We start from the raw sequence: 25,767 nt of genomic DNA, 5'->3' as shown, positions 1-25,767 counted from the left end.
AGTGTCATAATATTGAGAACATAAGATTGCCTGCAGACAGCTTATGTAGTATATAGGTCTACTTGAATTTTTTTGAATTATGTTCCAATTAAGGGAGAAAGAGAATGGGTTTTATTTGTAGTAAAGCCCACCATTCGGAAATTATACCCGCTCTTGTTTTCCTCTGGCATGCCAACCTTCACACAGGAAATCCGTCACACAACGCAAACCAAAAGATTACAAAGGCAAAGTCCGGCACTTCATAGTGACGAGCTACATGAGAGGTGAGACAGATAGTAGAATCTTTGTTTTGATTTTGATGATTAATTCCTCCTCTTATTTTACCAGAGTCCTCTAAGATTCAACCCGAAGATCGCTATTGGACGTGGCCTTGGTTACCATGGCAGCTGTAGATCACTGCCACGAGAGGCGCGGGTGCAGGCTGTGCCCAGGACAAAGGGGAGTCCCATGCACAGCTACAAGAGTGTTGAGATCACTAATGTCTGAACTGTGCAGTACATATAGTCTACCACAGAGGATTTACAGTATATGTAGTTTCTATTCAGCCTGGAGGGACACTGGTGGACTGGTGGTAAAACGTGTTGAATTTCAATTGAATTGTTGTCTGTTACCAATGTAAGAATTCATTTTGGAATTTATCTTTTTGTGTATTTTTTTTTTCGAGATTTCTTTTGTGTATCAAATGTGTTTATTATGAAGAACACCTGTACAGTTTCTGAAGTGGACAGTTGAGCTTCTTTTAAAGTAAAAGAAAACTAAGCACAATTTCCAACAAAATAACAGAATCAAAGCATCACAAAGAAGAGGTGTTAAGACAGTGAAACCCAGAAAATTGGAAAATTGTCCCATCAAAACCCCAAATGAACTGGTGATCCATTTCTTATCAAAGCATGACCATCCAAATGTTTCTTACACTTTACTTTTAATATATCAAGGAACATTATGGTAACATTGTGTTGCAGTATATATGAAAAATGGACTGTATAAAGAACCAAGTAACTTCTAGGCATTAAAACCACCATTCCAAATCCATGGGGGGTGAAAGTGGTATTGTCCTGATGTTGGTGAACATGTTGCCATGCGAGGATGATGGGCTGTCACTTTGGTCAAAATCTCTGGAGGGAGTACATATTCCTGTTGTTCCTGCCCTTTGATGACCATGCCCTGTTTCCTGTGTCTGTTTCCTGTAACCGCACTTGATTTTTTTTTACCCTTTTCCCTTCTAGCACTGACTGTGCTTATAACGTCTTTATTGTAAATTGTACTTACTATGTCTGAGTTGTGTGGTTGTCCAACCTGGCTATCTTAAGATAAATGCACTAACTGTAATTCGCTCCAGCGTCTGCTAAATGACTAAAATGTAAATGCATTTCACCGCTTAGTCTGGCCTTGTTTCCAATGCATTAACCTGGTCCGGCTTGGGTTTCCTGGCTAGAATCAGGAATTTGGAACTCATTTATTAGAAACCCACTAATCCCTGGGTTCTGTTTCAGGTTATCATTACACCCCATGTTTTGAAGGATAACTGGCTTAACACAATAGCAGTCAGGAGAAAAAGGTGTTTGGGGGGTCTGGAATATTTCAAATCCCTTGCAGAGTCTTCTCTTTGTTCAAATGTGTCCAAGAGGTACAACCTACAGTTTATGCTTGTCAGATATGTATTTAGTCAGAAATATATACTAATACTGAAAGCAAAAAGATCCCTTCAAGATGATTTAAACATTCTGGTACAACAGAGGCCACCCAGCATATAATATTGTTGAAACAAGTTATTTTGTTTTTCATTTGCAAAGGCTTTAATTCTGCTGGATATATTTGTGGCCAAAAATATTGGCACCCTTGCACTTTATTCAGATAATGTACAATTTTGTACAGAAAACTGTTAGAATTTAAAAATCTTTTGGTATTCAGATATTTATTTATTTTGTTTGCAATAATTTACTAAAATCTGAGCTTATTCCACAAAGAAATCCTAAAATGGCCTGGACAATATTATTGGCACGTTCTAGAAGTAGTCAAATATATTTTGATTTAATGTAGGAGATTATCCTTTACTTTAGAATCAGACTCATTTTTGATGAATCTCAGGTGCCTGTAGTATGAATGTCCTTCATCCAACCAGTTTGAATAGAAAAACTAATTTGCCAATTTGCCAGAGAATAGTCTGAGGAGATCAGACACAAGAATATAGCCAGGCATTAACAACATCAAGGCTACAAGTCCATCTACAGAGACCTTGATGCTCTTGTTTTCCCCTAACATAATGTTCAAGAGAGTACGGCCCGTGCCACTGGAGAAAGCACAGCAATCAATGGCCACAAAGATTCAAGATGACCTTCAGACTCAAGGTACAACAATTTCTACTCGCTCAGTCCATGGCCACCTTAATGAAAGGGCGATGTATGGTAGGAGACCATGGAGGACCCCAGTACTGATAGAGAAACAAGAAAAAACTACTGCAATTTGCCATAACACAACTGAATGTAACAATCCTTCTGGGAGAATGTCATGTGGCCAGATGAGACCAAATTATAACTTCTGTCCCTATGTTTACAGAAAACAATTGAAGCCTTTAAAGGAAACAGCACCTTTCCCACATTCAAACATGGAAGAGGCACAGCAATGTTTTTGGGTTGCTTTGCTGCCTCTGGCACTAGGAGCCTAAAACACTGGCACTAGGAGCCTAAAACATTAGGAGCCTATTATTAAATCAGGAGAATACAAAGGCATTCTGGAGCAGAGTGTTGAACCCAATGTCAGAAAGCTGGATCTCCATCAAAGGTTATGGGTCTCCCCTATGACCCCCAAACACACTTCAAAAAGTCTTAAGGAATAGTTCAATGTAAAACACTGGACTGTTCTGAAGTGGCCAGCAATGAGTCCAGATCAAAATCACATTTAAATCCTTTTGTAGAGTTCTGCAAACCACAGTAAAACCTTCAAATCTGACATAACTGGAGCAGTTTGCCAAAGAGTGGGCCAAACTGACACCACAACGGTGCAGGAAGCTCATCTATGGCTATAGAAAGCACTTCATTGCAGTAATATTGAGTCTACAGTTTGGATCATTTTGTCAATGCAATTTCTGTTTATTTACTGTTTTATAATGATATTTTAAGTTTTTAATCAAAATCAAAGGTTATGTAATATTAACATTTAAATGAGTAATTGTGGCGACCAAATTTCAACATACTTTTAGAGATAATTGTTAGTTATTTTAAGAAAGTGCAAAAGAATCAGAATGTATATGGGGAACATAGAATGAGCAACAACAGTAGATGGTTTTTTAAATTTGAAATTATACAAAGTTTATGATGTCAAAGTGGAGATTTTCAGCTTTATTTTTTAAGGTATCTATATTGGATGACTATAGAAATTATATGTTTTGTCCATAGTGCTTCTGATTTTAAGGTGCTAACATTATGTGGTCAATTGGTTTAACAGCTCTTTCTCATTGGGCAGGTGTGCATATTTGTATCAATAATTCATGCAGATGAGATTTCAAGTGTCTAGTTTATACTAGGCCTTCCATTTTGAGTCGGTTGCTGGTGTCTGACAGTATGAAGACAAAATAAATGTCAAAAACAGGATGGCCTAAAAAAGAAATACCAAAAAGAGCCAGCAGCAGGTATGGTGGGCCTATCAAATAAAGATCAACATGTATGAGAGTGATGACAAAAACAGTCACAAGTAGAAAAGCTGACATATTACAGCATCTGTTAAATATGGTGGAGAAATGTTATGCTTTGAGCATATATCGCTGTCCCTGAAACAGGCTCACTTGTCTTCATTGATTATGTAACTGTTGACGGCAGCAGTAGAATGAATTTGGGTATTAACAGGAACATCCTGTCTGCTCAGATACTACAGAATGCCTCAAAACTCATAGGATAGCGGCTCATCATGCAGCAGGACAATGACCCTAAAACACTGTCCTCGCAACCAAGGTTTTTTTCAGAGACAAAATGTGGAAGGTTCTTGACCAGCTAAGTCAGCTGCTCCATCTGAATCCAATTGAGCATGCCTTTCACAGGATATAGACAAGACTGAAGACATAAAGGCCCAGGCATGAAGGCATAGATGGCTCCATCACAGGCCTGGAACAGCATCCCCTGGGAAAATGCCACTTAATTGATAAACATGACCAGTTAAATGTACATGTTAAACTCTCCAAATACTTTTTTAGGTACTCTAAAATTGGAGGACCATGTACAAAATGTACCATACTTTTTAAATTGTTCATCTCATATGGATGAAAATACCTATTGAAGAGAGTCTGAACTTTATCCCATGGTCATTGTGTAACTTGTGTAACAAAGAAAATAGTTATGCTGTGGTCCAAATACTTTCGGAGTGCACTGTTTCATAATCTACTAATCAATTATTTTGTGTCATAGTGAATAACATCTTTTAAATATGTGTACAGCTTGCAATACAATTAATGTATCAGATAAAGTCCATCCGGGAGAATGTCAAGGATATCAATTACATAATAACCTTTACGAAACATGATTGTAGTAAAATTTTATGAGCTGTATAAACAACATGCTAAAGTATAGCAGTGTGTTTCAGCATTCCACAGCCATTTCTCACATGCGACCAGCTGGAGGGGAAATAAAGAACAAGAGGAAACAGGTCTGTCAGCTGCGCCACCTACTAACACCAATCCCAGCACCCAACTGAACACACAAAGGGGGAACCTATAGACTACTTTAAACGAGTAAAACGTGGTTTGAATACAAAAGGCTACAGAAAAAACGTTAGGCTACAGAAAAAACGAAATGTGTTAAACGTTGTGGTTTAATAATGGTAATGATCCACTTTCACACACGCATAGCAAGCTACAACCTAATAAACTAACGCCGAGTTCAATTTGAACTACAAGATGATAACAATCAGGTTTGCCAAATTTGTCAACAACGATGTTTTCCAGATGGTCGGACCGTAATGACAAAAAAAATCTATAGTGTTTGCAATGTTAGCAAAGAAAGAAAGCTAGACGGAATCGTAATATTTGAACAACTGTTCCGACTTCGAAAGCTGTAAATCACAATAATACTGAACTACGTAGGTCAACTTCCCATAAATCCGACTAGCAGGTGAACTCCCCCTAACAGAAAAATGGGGCAGGTTACAATTTAATAAGATATGAGTTCATATTGTTTTTGTATGTTGCGATTTCAAATATGTTAATTCTTTGTAATGAGGCATTGCTGTAAAATAGTTTGAAACTGATAGGCCTACATTAGATGCCATAAACAATTGAGCACTTTTGTTATGAATAATCTATTTGAATTTCAATGATCTTTTTATAAAAGCATCTAGTATAATTTCATACATTTCGTTTTAATTTATAATTACTCTGATCAGACACTTCTCAAAATGGTCAGCTTGGGAAAATATAATTATAAATCCAAATATTAGATCATCACTGAACGTACACCTACGTGCGCTAAGACCAAGGAGGGAGCAAAGAGTTAACGCTTCACAACCGGTGGAGGTTTGGGCAAAGTTCCTGTTTAACATATTCCTTGAATTCTATAGTGTCTGCCATCGGAGGAAATACACAGTTAATATCGTTTACTGATTCTTTATGCAGTAGGAATCAATTTTGCATATTGGATAGCAATATCCTCATATTGAACACCTGCGAAACAACCGGATATTCGATTTGGAGGGAAGTTGTTGAGCGTACACGTTTGGGAAAGGTAAGGTCGTCTCAAATTGCAAATCACCTTGACGTTTAACAGTTTTCATGCAACAGTAACGAATTAAGCCGTATTTTACAATGACACAAAAATGTGTATCTGATTGTCAGATGTCAAGAGAACAATGACACACAGTTGGTAACAATCATGTTTTTGTTAATAATTTGAAGTTTTCCGACTCTACGAATACGTTTAATTCACAGGTGGTAGCGATTGATTAGTAGGCGTATGGCTAAATTCAGCATGTTTTTTCTTTCATTATATAAGACTTGTGCGTTATTCTCTAATAAAGAATGCAAGTTGTATAGGCGCAATGATCATGTTTCGTGATTTGATTTATATAAGCAGCTAACTAATATTAAGTCATAATAGAAAGGTAATGGCATATCATGACACCAGTCTCGCGCGTGCGTGATCTTTTATACATCTTTAAGATTGAATGGTACGTTTCTCTGAGGCATCTTTGAGTGATTCATCATAGAGGCTATTAGTAAGTTAGTAATCCACATGTCAAAGCATTTTCACAATGAGACTGAAGCCACACACATTCAGCTATTCAACTGTAGACTTGGTCTTTTTGCTTTGAATATGGAAAATGTTGGCTGAATGCCCAAATAAACCTTTGGGTGGAGTTGTGGAACTTGATTTTATTCTCTGTCTCCAATTTTGTTTTTTAAAGGACTGGTGCTGGAAAACATTTACTCAAGCAGCATTTTATGTTTGCACAATATCCTGTCCATTTCTATAATTTCTCTCATTTAGGCATTCTTTGTGTTCATAACAAAGGTTTAAGTGATGTATTATCTGTGTCAGCAGTGGCCACAGGCAAGATTCTCAAGGGATGGTAAAGCATACCCAGTGGTCAGGTAATTTAACCCTGATGACATTTACACATTAGGAAACGTCAACCATTACCACACGTTATAAATTATTTTTTTGTGTACAATACATTGATTTGGATGAGCTGTTTTGTGTGGCTAAATGTCCTGTAGAGGTATGACTGGCATACTGTAGCTTGTAAAAAAAGCTTGCTCTGTAATCCTTTTCTCAAGCTCTTAGCTTGGGAGATGTTACATTCCAATCCATACGTTTTTTGAACCGGGTATCTCTGGCTTGGTTTAACAAGTTTCTCATTAAGTATGTTGTTGAACTGCGTCTAGTTCTATAACTGGGCCTTTTGCAATGTCTGTGTTTCTGTAAACGACTTGCTGGCCACCCTCAGGGTTGTTTCTGGTTACAAAAGGGGCTTAGGTGGTGGGCGTGGAAGGTCGCATGGTGATATCTGAGGTCGGACCGCCCAGCTGCGGAATTTGAGAATTGTAGCCCGCATCTTGGAAATGGATCGTGAAGACAATTTTCTACATTTCTATAAAATTGTCCATGCAGCTGAAATGCATTTAATTAATTTTAAAGGTAATTTCAAGCAATTCTAAACATGTAACCATTGAGCTGAAAAGAATGGCACTGGAAACATTGCTCACATATTCAGCATTAGCTCATTTAACTATCCTATGATTATGCTTGCAACACAACCTTTTAACAATAACCATCAGGCAAATTGCATTGTTTTGAATTACATGTCACAATGTTTCTAAGCCTTTACTGCAAGGATGGCACACGAAAAAGGTGGAGGGTGAGAGACACGAGAGTCAGTCAGTCAGTCAGTGGCTGCACTGGGCAGGATTACTGGGCACCCAGCTAGTCTATTGGCACAGGTATTTTTAATGCTCAAAATGTAGGCTAATTGAGTTAACAAAGCACTCTTGCTACCTGCCGCGGCCCATCTTAGAAAGCACCCTTTGGTCTCTGCCTAGAAAACTCCTTGGACTAGCCTATTATTAAAGCCATTATTGGAGCAACAGCACACAAACAAGGCAGTGTTAGAGGAGCTGGCAACCCATGGAACCACTGGACACTAAGATTACGTGCAGATTTTCCACCTCTCATAACGTAGGCTTCTGCTAATCAGATGAACATGTATTCTACATAGCTACTATAATCATGTGCATATACTGATTACAGAAACTGTGCAATGCTGGTGTATATGTAAATCTAATGCACCATTCTACTGATTGCTGAGCACTCTTGTCACGATTGTCTTACGATTTACTGCTAAAGCCTACTTTCCGGTAGCTAGGGCCAGCGCTACAGCCTACTTTTAGCTACGTTTAGCGACAGTCTACAATAAAAAGAAAAGGTTCTTAGAGTATACTTTTAATTTGAAACTGTATGAGAAGCCCTATAAGTTCTTTAAATAAAAATGTCAAAGGGTATTGTCAAGAAATATTTATACCTGTTACTCAAATAATAATATGAACATATAATACCTACTCAAAAAATAAAAATATTTATTTGAAGAACGTGTTTAAAGGGAACTTTCAGAGTTGCCTCCACAAATGCATTGTGAAGAACCCCTAAAGCACAAAGCACCTTTTGTTTTTGGAGTATACTGGGCAACTAATGAATGGCCTTGTTTGTTGTCTAGCTACTGCTCACTATTTACTACCAAATAACTCTGCCTGAAGATGAGGTTGTTGAGCAACCTTTAGCTATTGAATGGCCACAACATACATAGAGATGTATTTAAAATAATTAAAAAATATTTTGTCTCTGTTTTGTAATTTAAATGTAATATTTTCCAGGGAAGACATGGAAGTGTAGTAGAATGGAAGTCTCTAATGGAGGTTTAATTTTGAGCACCATCTCTTAAATTATATTGTATTGAGGTCCAAAACAATCTCTTCTACAATGAGCAAATATATTTAATAGCAATTTATTAAGTACACCCCTTTACTGTAGTTGGACCTCTTTGCCTCCAGCCTGAATTCTTCAGAACATGAGTTTATGCTGGCATCATGGCAACACGCAGTTTCTGTAGATTGGACGACGGTACTGAAAACATCCTGTTTTATTAGCTGGAAGACTGGGGTCTGCGCGGGCCCCCCAAGTGAATTGGATGTGCTATAACAATCCTAGAGCCATTCTGTTACAATACACACTTAATGACCCTCTCTCTTGCAGTTTACTGCTGAAAATATGTAAATCGTAGTCTTAAAGGGATACACTGGTAAGTATTGAGGTTCAAATACACTTTGTCATCTAACTGTTGCTCATTTGGCTTCAAGTGCCGGGAAAACATAACCAACTCATTAAACCACAGCAGCATGTACCGTTGATCTGGGTGGGTCCGTGGGTCTGCGGACCAACTCGTGACATCAGTCATTACCGAACCAGGCTATAGGAAATACTCACTGCTCAATAGCCCAGTGTTGGTGATCAAGTGCCAACTTGTTGCTGATAGGAGTGTTTCCTGGTGTGGGGTCTGCTTCAGGTGTATACTTTACCAATTTGGTCTCCAAATAACATTGTGTTTTGTCATTCAAATTGTTGCATTCTCACATGCAGTATGTCATAATAATATGGGCGTTGCCGGAAATTGATTGGAGGTTTTCATGATGACAGTACATGTTTCAGAAGTAGGCTCATGAATGAAGCCTACAGTATGTCTATAGCTTTTCATGTCGTCTTCATATTAACCACACTCTCTTTTGAGATTTTGCATGCATTTGTAATTTCCATATGCTTCATACATGCATAATCTTGGCTAAAGAGATGTTGACCTACATGTTGAAACGACAGACTTCTTTGTACAGACAGTAAGAAATCCACCAGAGAATATCAGATTTCTGACTGTTTGTTTTGGAGGCCCTTTGCTACTTTTGAAGCTGAAAGGAAGTCCAGCCCAGTGTGTTTGTTTAAACCACATTAACATTGACTCATAGTATGATATGGAGGTATGATTGTGAGAATGAAATATATTTTGATTACATTTTATACTTCTTCTAAAGGACACTGACATTCTAGCAGTAAACTGGAAAGCAACAAGTGGATTTAAAGTACCTTTATGATGCTTTGATGTTAAACACATTAGTTATGAAACTCGATTCCTCATCCTGAAAGTGTGCGTGGTGTTGGGAGGAAAAGGCCACCAAAGAAATCTCCAGGGCAGTAATTAAAGACTACAGTATAAAGTCATAAATTACCAAGGTATTTAAATTGCCATGACCCCTACCTCCAATATATTCGGGTGGATTTCAGTTAGTTGTATAAGTTATTTGAACATTCTTTGTTTTAAGTTCCACTACAATAGTCTAGACCTAGACAGCTATCCTGGTGCTTTTTGGTCACAAATGGCTCATTTACATTAATTTAGCTGTCTAGCTGGCTCAATTCCAGCAGCTTTATTGAACTGCTCTTTCAGGAAAAAAATGTATACTTTCATTATCTTTCCCCACTGTGTGACTCAAATGAAGCATACAAATTACAATTAGATATCTATACAAAGAAGACACTCTTTACTGGGCCTAGCCACACCTTGCCATACACAAGCAACAGGAGATATCATATCTCAAAGTCCACTCAAGGAGTGTATTGTGGAACATTTAGTTTTGGCAAACTGAACGCACCTTCGGAGGTGCTTTTGGTTTGTTTTTATAGTCAGGAATGTTCAATTCAATGGAAACGGCGCACTCCATTTCCAGTTAAAAAACAGGGAAGGTTTAGGTTGTGGAACAGTCAACATGGTCACTGTCCTTTTAAATTACATCTCTCTGCTTCGAGTCACACCTCGCCACGCCCACCCCACTGGGTGTTGACGTCCCTCAGAGTCTGTTCAACGTTTTGCGGAAACAAGTTAGTCTGTACAGACAGGAACATAGCAAAAGCATGAGTGAACTGGACGAAACCCAGGGTAACGTTGGCCTCCCAGAACCACCCTGGCTTTGGCTCCAGTCACACTGTGTTTATTCAAGGAAGTTGTTCATTGTGATCTCATTTCAGCTAGTCAAGCCCATTCGCCGGTTTATTGTGCTGCTACAACTTACCCATGCTCCTGACTAACCTCCCCGCTTTCTACCGCTTTGTTGCAGGTTAGGACTGCGGTTCCTCCCCAGGGTGCTGTTTGGTGCTGTGTCTGCCGGTAGGACCAGCTGGGGGGGGGGATGTGTTCCAGCGGGGTGCCAGCAGGGTCCAGCCGCAGGGGCAGTCGGTCAGGCTCTTCGTACGCCCTGTGTGCCCTGGGGGTGGGGCTGATAGCCCTGGGCATCATTATGATCGTGTGGACGGTGGTGCCCGCGGATGCAGTCGGCCACACGTCCAAAGCTCCGGGTAACTTCAGCGTCACGGTGCCAGTCGACCACGGCGCCAGTGACAAAGAGGCTGTTAATACCTCATCGATTGCCTATGTGCTGGTGGGGTCAGGGGGGGGCATGCTGCTGCTCTCCATCTGCCTGGGGGTGAGGAACAAACGGAGGGAGCGACAGAGCGGGCAGGCAGCACGGGCCGTGAGTGTGCCCTTTGTGGACCATGAGGCGGAGGCAGAACAGACGTGAGTACATCATTCAATTAGATAACCACAACCCGGTCTGATCTGAGTCATCCAAGGAGTTCAGAGGATTTGTGCTAGTATGATTTAACCCTCATATAGAGTCAGCTCAAGTATTGGTCACCTTCATGAAATCGACCACAGATTATACTCTGCAATAATTTAGTCCTCAAAAATCTACAGAAACACAATTGTATGAAGTGGAACAGTGCAGCCCTAGCGTGAATAGCTGGTGATGTCCTCTTTGGCTGAAAATTTTTTATGTAGCATTTCTTGTCACTGGATGAATTTTTTTACTGCTCTTTAAAGTACTGCTTTAACAGTGTCATGTTCAAAAGCTGTCTTCCATGCACAGTCCGCTTCAAGTTCCCTCAGTATTTTGATAAGATTAAGATCTGTGCTCTGTTCTCTTTGAGTCACTGTTATAACTTGTGTGTTTTGGATCATTGTCCTTTTGAACGTTCCATGTTTGTTTCAGTACCTGTTTATTTTTTTTTTTTAAATGGCCTCACATTCTCCTCAAGAATTCATGACTCAATGACGACAAGTTGGCCAAGTCCTGAGGTAGTAAAGCAGTCCTAAACCGTAAAGGCACCAACTCCATGCTTTATAGTTGGTATGAGGGTATCATCTGTTCAATAGCAGTCTTTCTTGTTTGCCAACTATGGCATCTGACATTGTGGAAAAACAATTCCTCCTTTGACTCATTTGTCCACAGCATTGTTTCAGTACTTTTGGTCTTTACTATGGCTGTTAAAGCCTAATGTGGTAATTGTGTTTTTCATCAGTGTTAAAACACTTTTCTCTTTTTTTTATGAGCCTCAAAGCCATCCATATTCTGTGCTTGATTTGGGCAGGAGCTGCCTGGATCACAGTACAGGTACTTATTTTCTCATTTGGAACAGCCTACCAGCAGGTGCGTCACCAGACCTTAAAAACACTCGGAGCGCAGAGAGACGACCCGGGGCTGGGGGGATTGCATGTGTATAATTACATTAGCTAAAATTCTGTGGGCTATTAAATGATTTGTTTTAACTGCTTGAATGAAATTAGGTGTATGTTTCTGATTACCTACACTATCAATGTCAAGTATAAAAAATATTTCAATTCTGTATCAAAAGTTTTCTTTTTGAAATGCGACTGAAGTAAACAATAAGTACATAACCTTGGAATAATGGATGTCCCGCTTATACCACAGTGTATGCAAACAACAACATAAGCAAACATTTACTAGTAGAAATTAATGTTTGCGATTTATATTTACATGTTTTGTTAATTCATTTAGGTTTTTTCATGGTTATGTTGCTACAAATGCCACTCAGTCTTATATTTAAAAAGAGGATGTGTCGAACAAACAGTTTGCTTCTGTAGCAATACGAATATTAATACGCATACATTCATTTATAAAACATGTAAATGTGAATAAAAACAGTTTGCGCTAGCATATGTTTATGTTCATCGGCATTTGCGATGCGAGTGGGATAAATGTCTCCATATAGGATTTCTAGGTGTAGTAGATTTGCGGCCTTTTACATCATTATATTCCACATCAGAAATTAATGTCCATTCTACTGTCCCGTTATCAGAAATCAATATGCATTCTAGCCCTTACACCAGTGTAATCAGGCTAGGGCGGTCCCAGAAGCGTACATCACACCAGTGTAATCAGGCTAGGGCGGTCCCAAAAGCGTACATCACACCAGTGTAATCAGGCTAGGGCGGTCCCAAAAGCGTACATCACACCAATGTGATCAGGCTAGGGCGGTCCCAGAAGCATACATCACACCGGTGTGATTAGAACATTTTGTTAGAACGCACCATTAGAACGTTTAGGTTCGAATGACGCAACAACCACTGGTCAGACCGCAATTTTATTTACTCACATTTGTCTTAAACAGTGTTTATAACTTTATTTCCTCATTGTAATTGTTTGAAGACCTACACATGATATTAGCGACTAGAGCTTCTTACCATTTCCTGGAAGAACTGACAACTGGTCAAAATCATTGTGTAAAAACTTTCTAGAAGTTACGTTACCGGTTTTGGGCGCTACTAGGTTTATCAAACAAAGATAAAGGCAAAGATTGACTGGATGGTCATTTACATTTGCCATACTGGGAAATCTATGATTTGTCCCTTCTCAATATAGTACTGTGAACTATGGAATTTCAATAAATGGAATTTATAACATGCACTTGTGCTGATTATAGAGACTTAATAGCGCGTTTTTTAATTTTCAAAAGATTGTGACCCCCTCCCTTTGCCTCATAATGGTTTGATCCAGTCCTCAGTAGTGGCACGTCGGTCAGGTAATCAGTTTTGCCAACTTAGCGACTTTGTTGCTAGATTTAGCGACTTTTCAGACCCCCTTAGTGACCTTTTCTCATAAAAGCGACTAGCAACAAATCTAGCGACTTTTTGTGGTGTTATTGGAGACTTGTTCTTACTCTTCTCAACGAGCAGCGAATGCCGCCTTGGGCCCCTCCCCCATCTAAAAGCACTCACAGGCGGCCCAGTCCTCGCACAGCAGTTCCTCCGAGCAGCAGTCAGAGCAGGAGATGTTAACTAAAAATGAATTGCGCATGCGCTCTGCCAGAGCGGTCCCAAGCCCGGATAAAGGAGGAGGGTTTTACTCACTTTTTGTCTCTCCTACAACGTTATTCCTCTCCTACAGGCAGCGTCCATCATGTGCATTTCTCTTAATCCATGATGATATCTCCCCTTGTGTGTCGCTCTAAATGTTTATTTATGTATTCTTTTTCTAGCCTTTTGATTTTGACTTAAATATCGCCCCCTTTTTTGATTTGTTCTTTGTTTTTCTGCTCCAGTGATTATTTCTTGTACATGGACAACGTTTGTAAAAACGCATGTATATTCTTTTCCCCAACGAGAGTTTTGTATGTTTAAAAAAATAATTTAAAAAAATCCATTCATGATGCTGATGGGGAAATAATGCAAATTAGGCGATGACATCATTTAGCGACTTTCATTACTGAGGAGTTGGCAACACTGCAGGTAATACTACAGTGAGTTTGTGGGAATCTGAGGTAGTCTGTCATTGGTGGCTGATTTTCAGTAACTAGTTGAAACAAAGGATATGTTAGACATTTCTTTACTTCTACCGCTCAATACAATGAGACACATTTATAACCGTCACCAAACTTCATTTTCGCTGCATTGAATTACAGGTCACACTTTATTAGCTAGCGGTTAACTGACGTTTTGCTAGATAGCTACAGTAACATCAACCAGTGTTTGCAGCATAGACTGTAAATATAATGGACGACGCCCTTTCGCTCTTTTCCATTGGTGAAAAATGAAGCCACCAGTGTCCTGATACGGCGCTGACATCTTGGACTTGCGTCTGCGCAGATAGCGATCTTGGGACCAGTTCTGCGCAGTAGTTATGCGCAGTAGCGAGAAGGAAGTAAAGCCGCGAAATCAACGGCCCACCCCTGTGCCCCGCCCTCACTCTCCCTCGCAGAATGCGCATACCGTAATCAATCGCAAGTCCAAGTACAGTACAACCTTTGCTTGTTAAACCTAGATGATATGTTATAGCCTAACTTACATCATGTTTAACCTTAATTTAGAATAGGCCTAATACAAAAATAATTGGTAACTTCTAGCTAACGATCACCTGCTAGCTATTAACATGGCTATTAACGAGGCTTGTTGTCTTTTAGCTAACGTTAGCTAGCCCATTACATTTATTTACTAATTAAATAGCTTATAAATTTAACTTACCGAAAAAAATTCAAAGATCGATTGGAAATGCCAGATCGGTTAGCACAATGTACTGCAGAACAACCCATTATGTCCATGTGAAATTATAGAAATTTAGAGATTAAATGTAAAGTTCCAATCTCCTCAGTCCTCCGAAGATTCAGTGGCTCCTCGGCTCAGATAGCTGTCAATCACAGCTGTGAATCACGACGTCACACCACCGTTTTTAGAGCATTAAATAAACTAAAAACAAACTCTTGAATTTACATTAGCGTGATACAAACTACAGTAAATGACAGAAACCAGCTTCGGAAAAAATATATTTGAAGGGTAATTTAATTGTTTAGTTGGTCTCGCGTCCCATTGAATAACATGGGGAGGGCGGGGTTTATGACCTATACTGGGACCACTCACTAGGGGGCGATCGAGACGTTTTGGCTTCACTTTTCAGGGTTTGTGCGGCACGCTTGGTTTGCAGCTGTTGGAATTTGAGTCAATGAGAGAAGCTTGCGAGGGATGCGAGCAACTCATCAGGGCACTTTGCCTTCGCGTCATGCCCCCGCCCCTTTTTGGGAGAAAACAGGCCATTTAATTTGACTGGCGGTGAATACAAAATCTGACGTCTTAGCCAATAAATCGTACAAAAAAATAAATCTATATTGCTTTTTAGCAATTAAGAGCACAAACACTATGGCCAGTCAGGCAAACAATTATTTAATACGTTATATAGAGAAACAACAAGAAAAAGGGGTTGAGTGTCCATTCAGTCTGCCTCTATCAAAGTGGACAAACGACCCAACCCTGCCGGAGGTGTCATTATCCTGATCGGCTATATACAACTACCTTATTAAATCTGTCACTTTATTTTGCTGTTTTGGTAGTCTGTTCAATGTGACGTTACTGTAAACTAATTAAATTGCAAACTTGTTTAGCAAGCTAACTAGCACCCTGCAACTATAAGGTAGGCTACAAATGAATGATGTTTATTGCAACAAAGGTTTGAAATGAACAATAACATCTGTTGCTTAATTTTTTATTCAATTCCCTATATAATTTTCTTATCATGGCATTAATGCAGCATTTAGACACACTTTGAATTGTGATTATTATGACGATAATCATGACATTAAATCACATCAGGGAAGTGAATTTTCAGAATGTTCTATGTACTGCCTTTTCGATGCAGCATAAACATTCACTTCTTTTACTTTTAACATTATAACTGTTGACTTTAGCATCATTAACTAACCAATGATGAAGTGTTTGCCACAGACATAAACGTGTTGACTGGACGGATCCCATAGTTGACCATATTTGCACAATCTCTGCGGATGGCCTGAAGCCACAGATCTCTCCTTTTGCTGTCCTTCGCTTTTTTGGGAAGTAAAGAAAAGCGTATACATTTTTTTTGCCATGTCATTTTTTGCTTCAAGGGGAAGTTTGTTCCACCATTGCGGCGCCAAGACATAGAAGAGTTTTGCGTTGACTGAGTGGGAGCTGCCCACCCGTGAGGGTTGAATGGCCAGAAGACATCAGAGCAAAGTGCACCGGTAGGGTTAAGCATAGCCAGGTAGGGAGGTGCAGTTCCCTTTGCGGCTCCATAGGCAAGCACCATGGTCTTGTAGTGGATGCAAGCTTCTACCAGAAGCCAGTGGAGCTTGCGGTGGAGAGGGGTGACATTTGGGAATGTTGAACACGATGGACTGCAGCTTTCTGGATAAGTTGCAGTGGCTTGAGCGAGGAGCACAGCCAACAGTGTGTTGCAATAGTCCAGACAGGAGATGACAAGTGACTGGATCAGAACCTCAGCCGCTTCATCGCATTGCCTGCGTGGGTGGGAGGGGACAGGGAGAGGGTGAGGTCAAAGGAGGAAATGATTGGAAAAGGGATGTTGACAGAAATGAATCAAGACAGGTGTTTGTGATGTCCGCTTATTATAAGCGACTTTGGGACTTTTTTCAGAAAGTTGCTTGGAAATAGTCTGTTATGGTTTTTAGGGCTTGTTTCTGAAATTTACGTTATTATTTGGGCTTGTGTATTGCTTTGACCACTAAAACTAAGAGCGACTATAAATAAAAGTTCAATCAGTTCTCTTTTGTTTGCAAACAACAGCAAATACATTATCGTTGGCTTTGTATTCAACATCAGTGTGTTCACAAACATTGTGGAAAATATTGTACCTTTTGTAGTTAGCTAGTGAAAGAAAGGTTGGCTTGAAATGTAATTCCACATTTTAAGATAAATATTTTTGTTTGTTTGCAACATTTTAAGATTTTGAATGTAACTTTAACATCAGGTACTCTGCCCCATTTGAGCAGCTCCCTAACTGAAAGGGTACAAAACATTTTTGTTTTGCTTGTTTTGATAGCCTCGGTTGCTGGCGATATTTGTCTTGCGATATCTGGCAACACTGGTTTCGACAACGCAGTGCCTGTTGAGATTCATTGATGGGGGGGCCTCACAGAACAACCGGGGCTAGTAGACCAACTGCTGCTACAGCACTCTGATGAGACCAACTGCTGTAGTTTGGAAAGTGGAATGTATTCCCATTCTTGCTTCATCTAGGATTTCAGCTTCTCAACAGTTTGGGGTCTCCATGGTCGTTTTTTCCGTTTCATAATGTGCCAAATGTTTTCAATGGGTGACAGATCTTGACTCCTCCATGAACTGCCACCTTAACGTGGTGGAGGGGTTTGAGTACTTGAGTGACCCTAGGAGCTATGTTGTCTGGGGCTATATGCCCCTGGTAGGGTCTCCCAAGGCAAACAGGTCCTGGGCGACAGGTCAGACTAAGAGCAGACTAAGAGCTAAGCCTGAAGGAGCGACGTGGGGCCACCTTCCCGTGGGCTCACCACCTGCAGGAGGGACCATAAGGGGTCGGTGCGTAGAAGATCGGGCGGCAGTCGAAGGCAGGGGCCTCGACAACCCGATCCCTGGACACGGAAACTAGTTCTAGGGATGTGGAACGTCTGGGGACCCCATCGTTCTATTGGGGGACTTCAACGCCCACTTGGGCAACGACAGTGACACCTGGAGGGCCGTGATTTGGAGGAACGTCCCCCCTGATCTGAACCCGAGCGGTGTTCAGTTATTGGACTTCTGTGCTAGTCACAGTTTGTCCATAACAAACACCATGTTCAAGCATAGGGGTGTCCATCAGTGCACGTGGCACCAGGACACCATAGGCCGTAGGTCGATGATCAACTTTGTTGTCGTTTCATCTGACCTGCGGCCGTATGTCTTGGACACTCGGGTAAAGAGAGGGGCGGAGCTGTCAACTGATCACCACCTGGTGGTGAGTTGGATCCGATGGCGGGGGAGGAAGCTGGACAGTCTCTGCAGACCCAAGCGTACTGTAAGGGTCTGCTGGGAACGTCTGGCCGAGTCTCCTGTCAGAGAGATCTTTAACTCCCACCTCCGGCAGAGCTTTGACTGTATCCCGAGGGAGGCTGGAGATATTGAGTCAGAGTGAACCATGTTCTCCACCTCCATTGTCGAAGTGGCCGCTCTGAGCTGTGGCCGTAAGGTCTCCGGTGCCTGTCAAGGCGGCAATCCCCGAACCCGGTGGTGGACACCGGAAGTAAGGAATGCCATCATGCTGAAAAAGGAGTCCTATCAGGCCTGGTTGGCTTGTGGGACTCCTGAGGCAGCTGACTGGTACCGGCAGGCCAAGCGGACTGCAGCCCGGGTGGTTGTGGAGGCAAAAACTCGGGCTTGGGAGGAGTTCGGTGAGGCCATGGAAAAGGACTATCGGCTGGCCTCGAAGAGATTCTGGCAAACCGTCCGGCGCCTCAGGAAAGGGAAACTGTGCCCTACCAATGCTGTTTACAGTGGAGGTGGGCAGCTGTTGACCTCAACTGGGGATGTCGTTGGGCGGTGGAAGGAGTACTTCAAGGATCTCCTCAGTCACATCTTCTATTGAGGAAGCAGAGGCAGAGGGCTCAGAGGTGGACTCGTCAATCACCCGGGCTGAAGTCACTGAGGTAGTCAAGAAACTCCTCGGTGGCAAGGCACCGGGGGTGGATGAGATCCGCCCTGAGTACCTCAAGTCTCTGGATGTTGTGGGGCTGTCTTGGTTGACACGCCTCTGCAGCATCACGTGGCGGTCGGGGACAGTGCCTCTGGGATGGCAGACCTGGGTGGTGGTCCCTCTTTTTAAGAAGGGGGACCGGAGGGTGTGTTCCAACTACAGGGGGATCACACTTCTCAGCCTCCCCGGGAAAGTCTATACTGGAGAGGAGAATACGGCCGATAGTAGAACCTCGGATTCAGGAGGAACAGTGTGGTTTTTTTCTGGGCCGTGGAACACTGGACCAGTTCTATACCCTCTACAGGCTGATAGAGGGTTCATGGGAGTTTGCCCAACCAATCCACATGTGTTTTGTGGATTTGGAGGAGGCATTCGACTGTGTCACTCGCGGCATCCTGTGGAGGGTGCTTCGGGAGTATGGGGTCCTGGGTCCTTTGCTAAGGGCTGTCAGGTCCCTGTATGACAGACGCAGGAGCTTGGTTCGCATTGCCGGCAGTAAGTCAGACATGTTCCCAGTGCATGTTGGACTCCGGCAGGGCTGCCCTTTGTCGCCGGTTCTGTTCGTAATTTTTATGGACAGAATTTCTAGGCGCAGCCAGGGGCCGGAGGGTGTCAGGTTCCTCAGTCGGAAAAGGGTGGCTTGCCCACTTCAGGTTGGTGGAGAGTTCTTGCCTCAAGTGGAGGAGTTTAAGTATCTAGGGATCTTGTTCACGAGTGAGGGAAGGATGGAACGGGAGATTGACAGACGGATCGGTGCAGCTTCTGCAGTAATGCGGTCGATGTGTCGGTCTGTCGTGGTGAAGAAAGAGCTGAGCTGCAAGGCGAAGCTCTCAATTTACCGGTCAATCTACGTTCCTACTCTCACCTATGGTCATGAGCTTTGGGCCATGACCGAAAGGACAAGATCCCGGATACAGGCGGCCGAAAGAGCTTTCTCCGCAGGGGGAGAAGCTCGGTCACCCAGGAGGAGCTCAGAGTAACTCAGAGTCCTGGCTGGCCTGGGAACGCCTCATGTCCCCCCGGAAGAGCTAGAGGAAGTGTCTAGGGAGAGGGAAGTCTGGGCATCTCTGTTTAGATTGCTGCCCCCGCGACCCGGCCCCGGAAAAGCGGAAAAAGATGAATGATTGTACAGGTCTTGACTGCTGGTAGGCCAGTTTAGCACTCAGACTCTTACTACGGAGCCATGCTGTTGTAATATGTGCAGAATGGGGGTCTGAAATCGGCAACGCCATCGCTGAAATACTTTGTCTGGATGTCAGTATATGTTGTTCCAAAACCTGTGTTTATTGTTCAACATTAATGGTGCCATCAGAATTGTGCAAGTCACCCATACCATGTGCACTAATGTACCCCCAAACCATCACGGATGTTGGCTTTTGCACGGTGCGCTGATAAGAAGCCGGATGGCCCCTCTTCTCTTTAGTCCAGAGCAGTGGCTCCCAACCTTTTTCAGTTACTGTACCCCCAAAAAGAATTTGCACTGCTTGGAGTATCCCTGAAGTACCCTCATGTTCATTTCACTAGTAAGTCTATGGTGTCATGAGTGTTTTCAAGTACCCCCTGTGGAAAGGCCAAGTACCCCCAGGGGTCCTAGTACCCCTGGTTGGGAACCACTGGTCCAGAGGACGCGGCATCCATGACTCCCAAAATATTATTAAAAATTTAGATTAATCAGACCACAGGACAATTTCCCACTTTTCCTCAGTCCATCTTAAATGAGCTCAGACCCAGAGAAGGCAGCTGTGGTTCTGGATCTTGTTTATAAATGGTTACTTCTTTGCATGGTAGAGTTTTAACTTGCATTTGTGGATGCAGCGGTTCCTAAGCCCATGCAGTGATGTCCACTACAGAATTGCCTGCCGTGTCGCCTGAGAGCCATCCAATATCACGGCCATCCAATATTGGTTTTTCGGCCTTGTCCCTTGTTTACAGAGATTTCTCCAGATTCTCTGAATCTTGTAATGTTATTATGTACCATAGATGATGAGATCCCCAAACTTTTTGCAATTTTATGTTGAGAAACATTATTCTTATTGTTGCACTATTTACCTGCGCAGTCTCTTACAGAGTGGTCAACCCCTCCCTCCCTAGTGGTGAATCCTCTTTTCTGACAGACCCATCCTCTCTGGAATGATCTTTTAATAACAATCCATGTTACTGACCTTTTTCCAATTGACTTAGTTTTGTAATTTTTCCACCAGTTTTAGTTTTTTAGCATTATACAACTTTTCTAGTCTTTTGTTGCCTCTGTCCCAACCTTTTCAAAGTGCCCATTATGTTTTTCAAGAAACAATAAATTGTCTCAGTTTCAACATTTGATATGTTGTCTTTGTACTATTTTCTTTTGAATATAGGGTTTAAATGATTTGCACATCATTGCATTCTGTTTTTATTTACATCTAACACAGTGTCCCAACTTTTTTCAAAACTGGGTTGTAGTAGGCAAAGGAAATTATTAAATAGTTTCAGTATCCTTTTAAATAATTCACTACTTGAATAACCTTTTACTGACATTTGTCATTCCTGGGATTCCATAGAGTATGTTGCTAGAGAGGAAACAGGTGAGAGTGAATCATGTAGCACTTTAGCGTATAATAGAATTATCAATTATAATATCTACTTATTTTAAGCTTTTGAAAGCACTAGAATTTAAAAAGGTGTTGTCTGGCAAATGTAATTTGTCATTTTTTTGACAGTTGACTTTTACAGTTGACTTTTACACTTCGACATTGATTATGTCAAGAGAGGACTGTAGGTCCTATGATGTTTTCCTGGGGCTCTTAGACTTCTATGAGCATAATTCTGTCAGCTCTTGGCTTGAATTAAGTAGGACGACCTGACCTATGTAGATTCCCAGTGGTCTGGAATTTTCTTTATTCCGAGATGATCTGTAGGACAGTAGAATTATGTACTTGATAGTAAATTGATAGTAAATGGCTTTGTAACCCCTTCCATACTCATGGGCATCAATTTTCTTTATTCTGAGGACTTCCGATAGGTATTTTGACCTTGGCATGTTGTGTTACCACACAGTTTAAACCAAAACGGCCTCTAATCTTTCTGTAAGGATAGATTCTTCCAAATAACTTTTATGTTTTTCTAATCATTTGCACCTGTTTTGATGCACCTGATTCTAATTTTAGAAATGTTATGTGATGGTAAAATTATGGGTGAACTTCATTTCTTTTGTGTGGTTTGTTTAATTGGGTTAGATTTATCATGAAACCGCTTGTAATTTAACTTTCCTGTGGTTTTACATACTCTTTCACATGGCTATATGACATTTTGCTGGCTCTTATTAAGCTATTCTTGTCTTAGATTAGTTAGTTTTCGGGTAGATTTGTTTTCGGGGGTTAAGGAAAATTGGATTTTGTCAATAATGGTGCGCCTTTTATGTTTGATTGTGATGGGCTCTCATCTGCTAGACTTACAACAACAGTGCAAACCTAGCAATACAAAACGTCTTAGTGCGTTAAGAAGATCCGGTGAGAAGCACCACTTACCTATTTAAGTGTTTCCATATTTAAATCTATAGAAACAATGTAATATTATTTCTGATTAAATGTAAAATGACAACTGCTGTTCCCGGTCCATTTCTCTGCAGTGCGAGGGAGGCAGCCCCGGCCTACGACGTGCCCAGCTATGAAGAGGCGGTCACCAGTGGCCAGTACCCCATCCGCCAGAGCAACCTCCGCCAAAGCACCTCCCAGCTGCCCTCCTACGAGGACCTCATCAGCGCCGTGGAAAACGAAGGGTTGGTCCCGGCTGGGGACGCTGCCCCTAGCGGCCCTACGGCTGAGCCCCAGCCCGCCCCCGGCCCCGCCGTCGCTGCCAACCCACCCGTCCGTAGCGGAAGCCGGGCCAGCCGGATTCTACGGCCTCTCCGGGTACGCAGGATCAAGTCAGAGAAACTCCACCTGAAGGACTTCCGTTTGAACATCCGCAGCCCGGCTGACGCCAAGGTGACCATTGAACCGATTACACCGCCACCTCAGTATGACGACAAAATGCCAGAGTTCTGACAGCGCCGCCCCAACCCCCAAGGGCCCCCCTCCCCCTTAACATTGAGTAAAACCGCTCTGTCGCTGGAAGACTGACGGATGACTGTGCGCGTTTCTGAAGAGCAGCATGTTTTATGGCAGATGTGAGTTCAGAGTCTGCAGAGGGCATCAAGGGTTCTTCCTTCACACTAAGACAAGGGCATGGCGCTTTGAAACGTGATGTTTATCTGCTCCATGTTGACCCGCTTGTTTTATCTTTTTCTTTTTTTTTGCACTTTTTTTCCTCATGCAACACTGTTCTCCCTGTTTAGAATAAGATGGCTACATTTTTTTTTAAACATGATTATCTTTCGCCTTACAGGACAATATTATTATCTTGTTTAAAAATACCTCTTTGGGATCCCGGAAGTGTCCTTACCCTTTCAGACGGAATGTGTGACAGTGTCATGGTAATCTTATCTTGACTGCAGGTGGGCCTATTAGCAAAGCAATCAATCTACTCAGTGTATTATCCCACACTGTGAACCACTCTAAAGAAATGCCCTGTGGAAGTGGTAGTTTCATTTCTGTAAGTTAAATGTATGGAATTGTTAAAGGTATGTTGAACCACTTGCTCTGTTTCTGTGTTGACATGGTGTTTGAAGTGCATTGACTGTGAATCATGAAAACAACAGTAGGGTAAAATCCAGTGAAGTCTGACCGGAAGAACTGCAACTTTATGACACTACTACAATCTTTACACAGGCAGCATAATTCTGACTATGTATTTTTGTTGCTGTTACATTAGTCAGCCTGTTGACCAATACATTATTTTCATGTAAGAAGGGAATTTTTTTGCATAAACCTGGTTGGGTGTACATTCCACCAGTCAACTACTGGTGTAGTGGCAACCCAGACATACAAGACAAGCTTGCTGAATATGTTTTTTTACGAAGTAAATCTGTTTTGTTAAAAGTGCCAGTTTGTCCCAGAATCTGGCTGCCTGTGAAAACTCATGTTTTGTCTCATTGGCTTTACTTTCAACAGAATAGCAGACATTAGAATGCACAACAAAAGAAAATGTCCTGTGTTAATAACAGTATGTTTTGGTAAAATTGCTTTAAAAAAAAGGGAACTTGAAATAATATTTTTAAAGTAATTACCCATTTCATCTGGAAAGAGTTATGTTTGGGAGGGAAATTGGAGAAGTATAATGTTCTTAGAATATTACATCTTTTTTATTCACATTCTCTTTGGTCATCTGCCAAAGAAAATATTGAACTTTGTCCAATACTCTGTGTCCATACTGAACCAAACTAAACCAACAGCACTGTATATATGGCTTTTAGTCTGTAAAAATTACTTATGTACTTGTTTCTGTCTTAACAATTATTGAAGATTATGAGTAATGAAAGGTATTGTCTGTTTTTAAAAGGTTGTATGTAAATGTATTTATTTTAAAAGTTTTACAGAGCATATTTTTGGAGGAGTTGAGAAATTAAAAAAACATAACTGAATTGTTTTTGTCATGTATGCCTCAAAGATGGATCAGCAATTTTACACTGAATATTGAATAACTAAACTTGAATTCACATTTTGAATGTGAAAACAATCACACCCAGAATGGCAAGTAACATAATAAAAACATCTTAATTTATTTGATTGCTATAACGTTTAGCATACTTTTTTTAAAACTTTAGACTGTTAAATTGTATTTCAACACCCTCTAGGGGAGGACCTATGAAAGTGCACTGCTCTGAGTTTATTCCATTGCAAGGACAACTTCAACATTTATAGAGACTTTACAAAGGAAACAAAGTACACCAAATGGCCATCTGACTGGTGTGCCTTTCACATAACTGATTATCTTCAATGGACAGATAGAAATATAGAGACATGCCTCTGATTGTATAAAAAGAGTCAAGTGGCTTTTCCACCTGCAGATTTGAACACTGACAATTGAATGTGGCCTTGGTAACATATTAAATAAGTCATTACCTTCATCATTGTATCATTACCTACTATAGCCTATAGCAGATTGTTAGGGCTCCTGACCTCCGTAGTAGATTAAAAGAACTCCATTACCCAGTTATACACATCTCTGATACTGTCAACAATAGTACATGTTTTTTCCAAACACTGATGTCCTACTTTTTCATCAACAATTTATTGAATATTCAACTAATTTTCCTATTTTGCTGAATTGCCCTTTTAATAGCAGTCAACAAAGACTTGGCATGCTGCTTATAAACTACTCATTGATAAGTGAAGTCGTGAACCCATGTAGACCTAGTACATTTGAAACAGCATAAGCCCAAGCACGATGCCATAATTATAATTCATTAGAAGTATTGAGCATATATATTAATGTATAAGGAAATTCATATATGACCTATGAAAATGATTTGAAGTGTTAGCCGACCAGTTAGGATATTATCTGGAGTGAAGTAGCCTATACTTTTGGAGTTCGGGATTTGATAACCTGTAATTATTCTTGTTAAGCACTGCAGGGAGAAAACGTAGTCTTGTTTAGGCTGTCAATGGCCTAATCAACATATTGTGATAGCTAGAAATCAAAGCCATGGAAGCATATAGCCTATTAACGAAAATGTCCACTGCCATTTGGAATTCATAGAAGTGTTACATGCATTATAACGGCTCCTTGGAACTAGTTGTGATATTTACAAATTAAATGAATGTATTTTTCCCATTGAGGTCAGACTCCACCCTTCCACTCCAGTCCATTTCAGAGAGTTTCGGAGGGATCAGACTGTTTCTAAGCTGTCTGCTCGACTAGGTTTTTGTGGCTGCTGCTGCAGCTGCCATGGTAGCAGGGGGAGGGACAACTCGTTCAGGGAACAGCCAGCCCGGGGAGTCAGTCACATTCCTGGCCGGGATTCAATGACTGAACCAGACACAAACAAACAGTGAGAGAGGGAG

At 41.3% G+C, this 25,767-nt stretch overlaps 2 protein-coding genes across 10 annotated transcripts in view; both read left to right on the top strand.

Moving 5' to 3' along the window:
• The window catches only part of kaznb (kazrin, periplakin interacting protein b), a 176,555-nt gene extending 175,221 nt beyond the window's left edge, over positions 1 to 1,334 (top strand). For 6 of the 7 annotated variants that reach the window (XM_020055634.2, XM_020055632.2, XM_020055636.2 and 3 more), the window contains one exon: positions 328 to 1,334. In XM_020055634.2, coding sequence (XP_019911193.2) covers positions 328 to 486 — 159 coding nt within the window. In that variant the 3' untranslated portion in view covers positions 487 to 1,334. Of the gene's footprint in view, positions 1 to 186; positions 264 to 327 lie in introns of all 7 variants that reach the window. The other variant, XM_034287130.1, reaches the window with a different exon arrangement.
• A 4,143-nt stretch (positions 1,335 to 5,477) lies between these two features.
• On the top strand, positions 5,478 to 24,374 carry tmem51b (transmembrane protein 51b). Of its 3 annotated transcripts, XM_010901838.4 has the most exons (4): positions 5,478 to 5,708; positions 6,522 to 6,574; positions 10,637 to 11,094; positions 22,452 to 24,374. In XM_010901838.4, exons 3-4 carry the CDS (start codon positions 10,709 to 10,711, stop codon positions 22,867 to 22,869), a joined length of 804 nt encoding a protein of 267 aa, XP_010900140.1. In that variant the 5' UTR covers positions 5,478 to 5,708; positions 6,522 to 6,574; positions 10,637 to 10,708; the 3' UTR covers positions 22,870 to 24,374. The 3 variants fall into 3 exon arrangements, with proteins under 3 accessions (XP_010900140.1, XP_010900139.1, XP_010900141.1); XM_010901837.4 differs by lacking the exon at positions 6,522 to 6,574; XM_010901839.4 differs by lacking the exons at positions 5,478 to 5,708; positions 6,522 to 6,574 and adding an exon at positions 10,412 to 10,458.
• Positions 24,375 to 25,767: the final 1,393 nt, after the last annotated feature.

This window comes from Esox lucius, chromosome 17 (assembly GCF_011004845.1).
Source record: "Esox lucius isolate fEsoLuc1 chromosome 17, fEsoLuc1.pri, whole genome shotgun sequence".
NCBI lineage: Eukaryota > Metazoa > Chordata > Actinopteri > Esociformes > Esocidae > Esox > Esox lucius.
Note: the sequence above shows the minus strand (reverse complement) of the source record. Positions and strands in the feature narration are given on the sequence as shown.

Bases quoted from the DNA above. Each gene is read 5' to 3' on its own strand.
- tmem51b (XM_010901837.4), top strand. From the start codon at position 10,709: ATGTGTTCCAGCGGGGTGCCAGCAGGGTCCAGCCGCAGGGGCAGTCGG. The intron at 11,095-22,451 runs GTGAGTACATCA...ATTTCTCTGCAG, and splicing joins GAGGCGGAGGCAGAACAGAC to TGCGAGGGAGGCAGCCCCGG.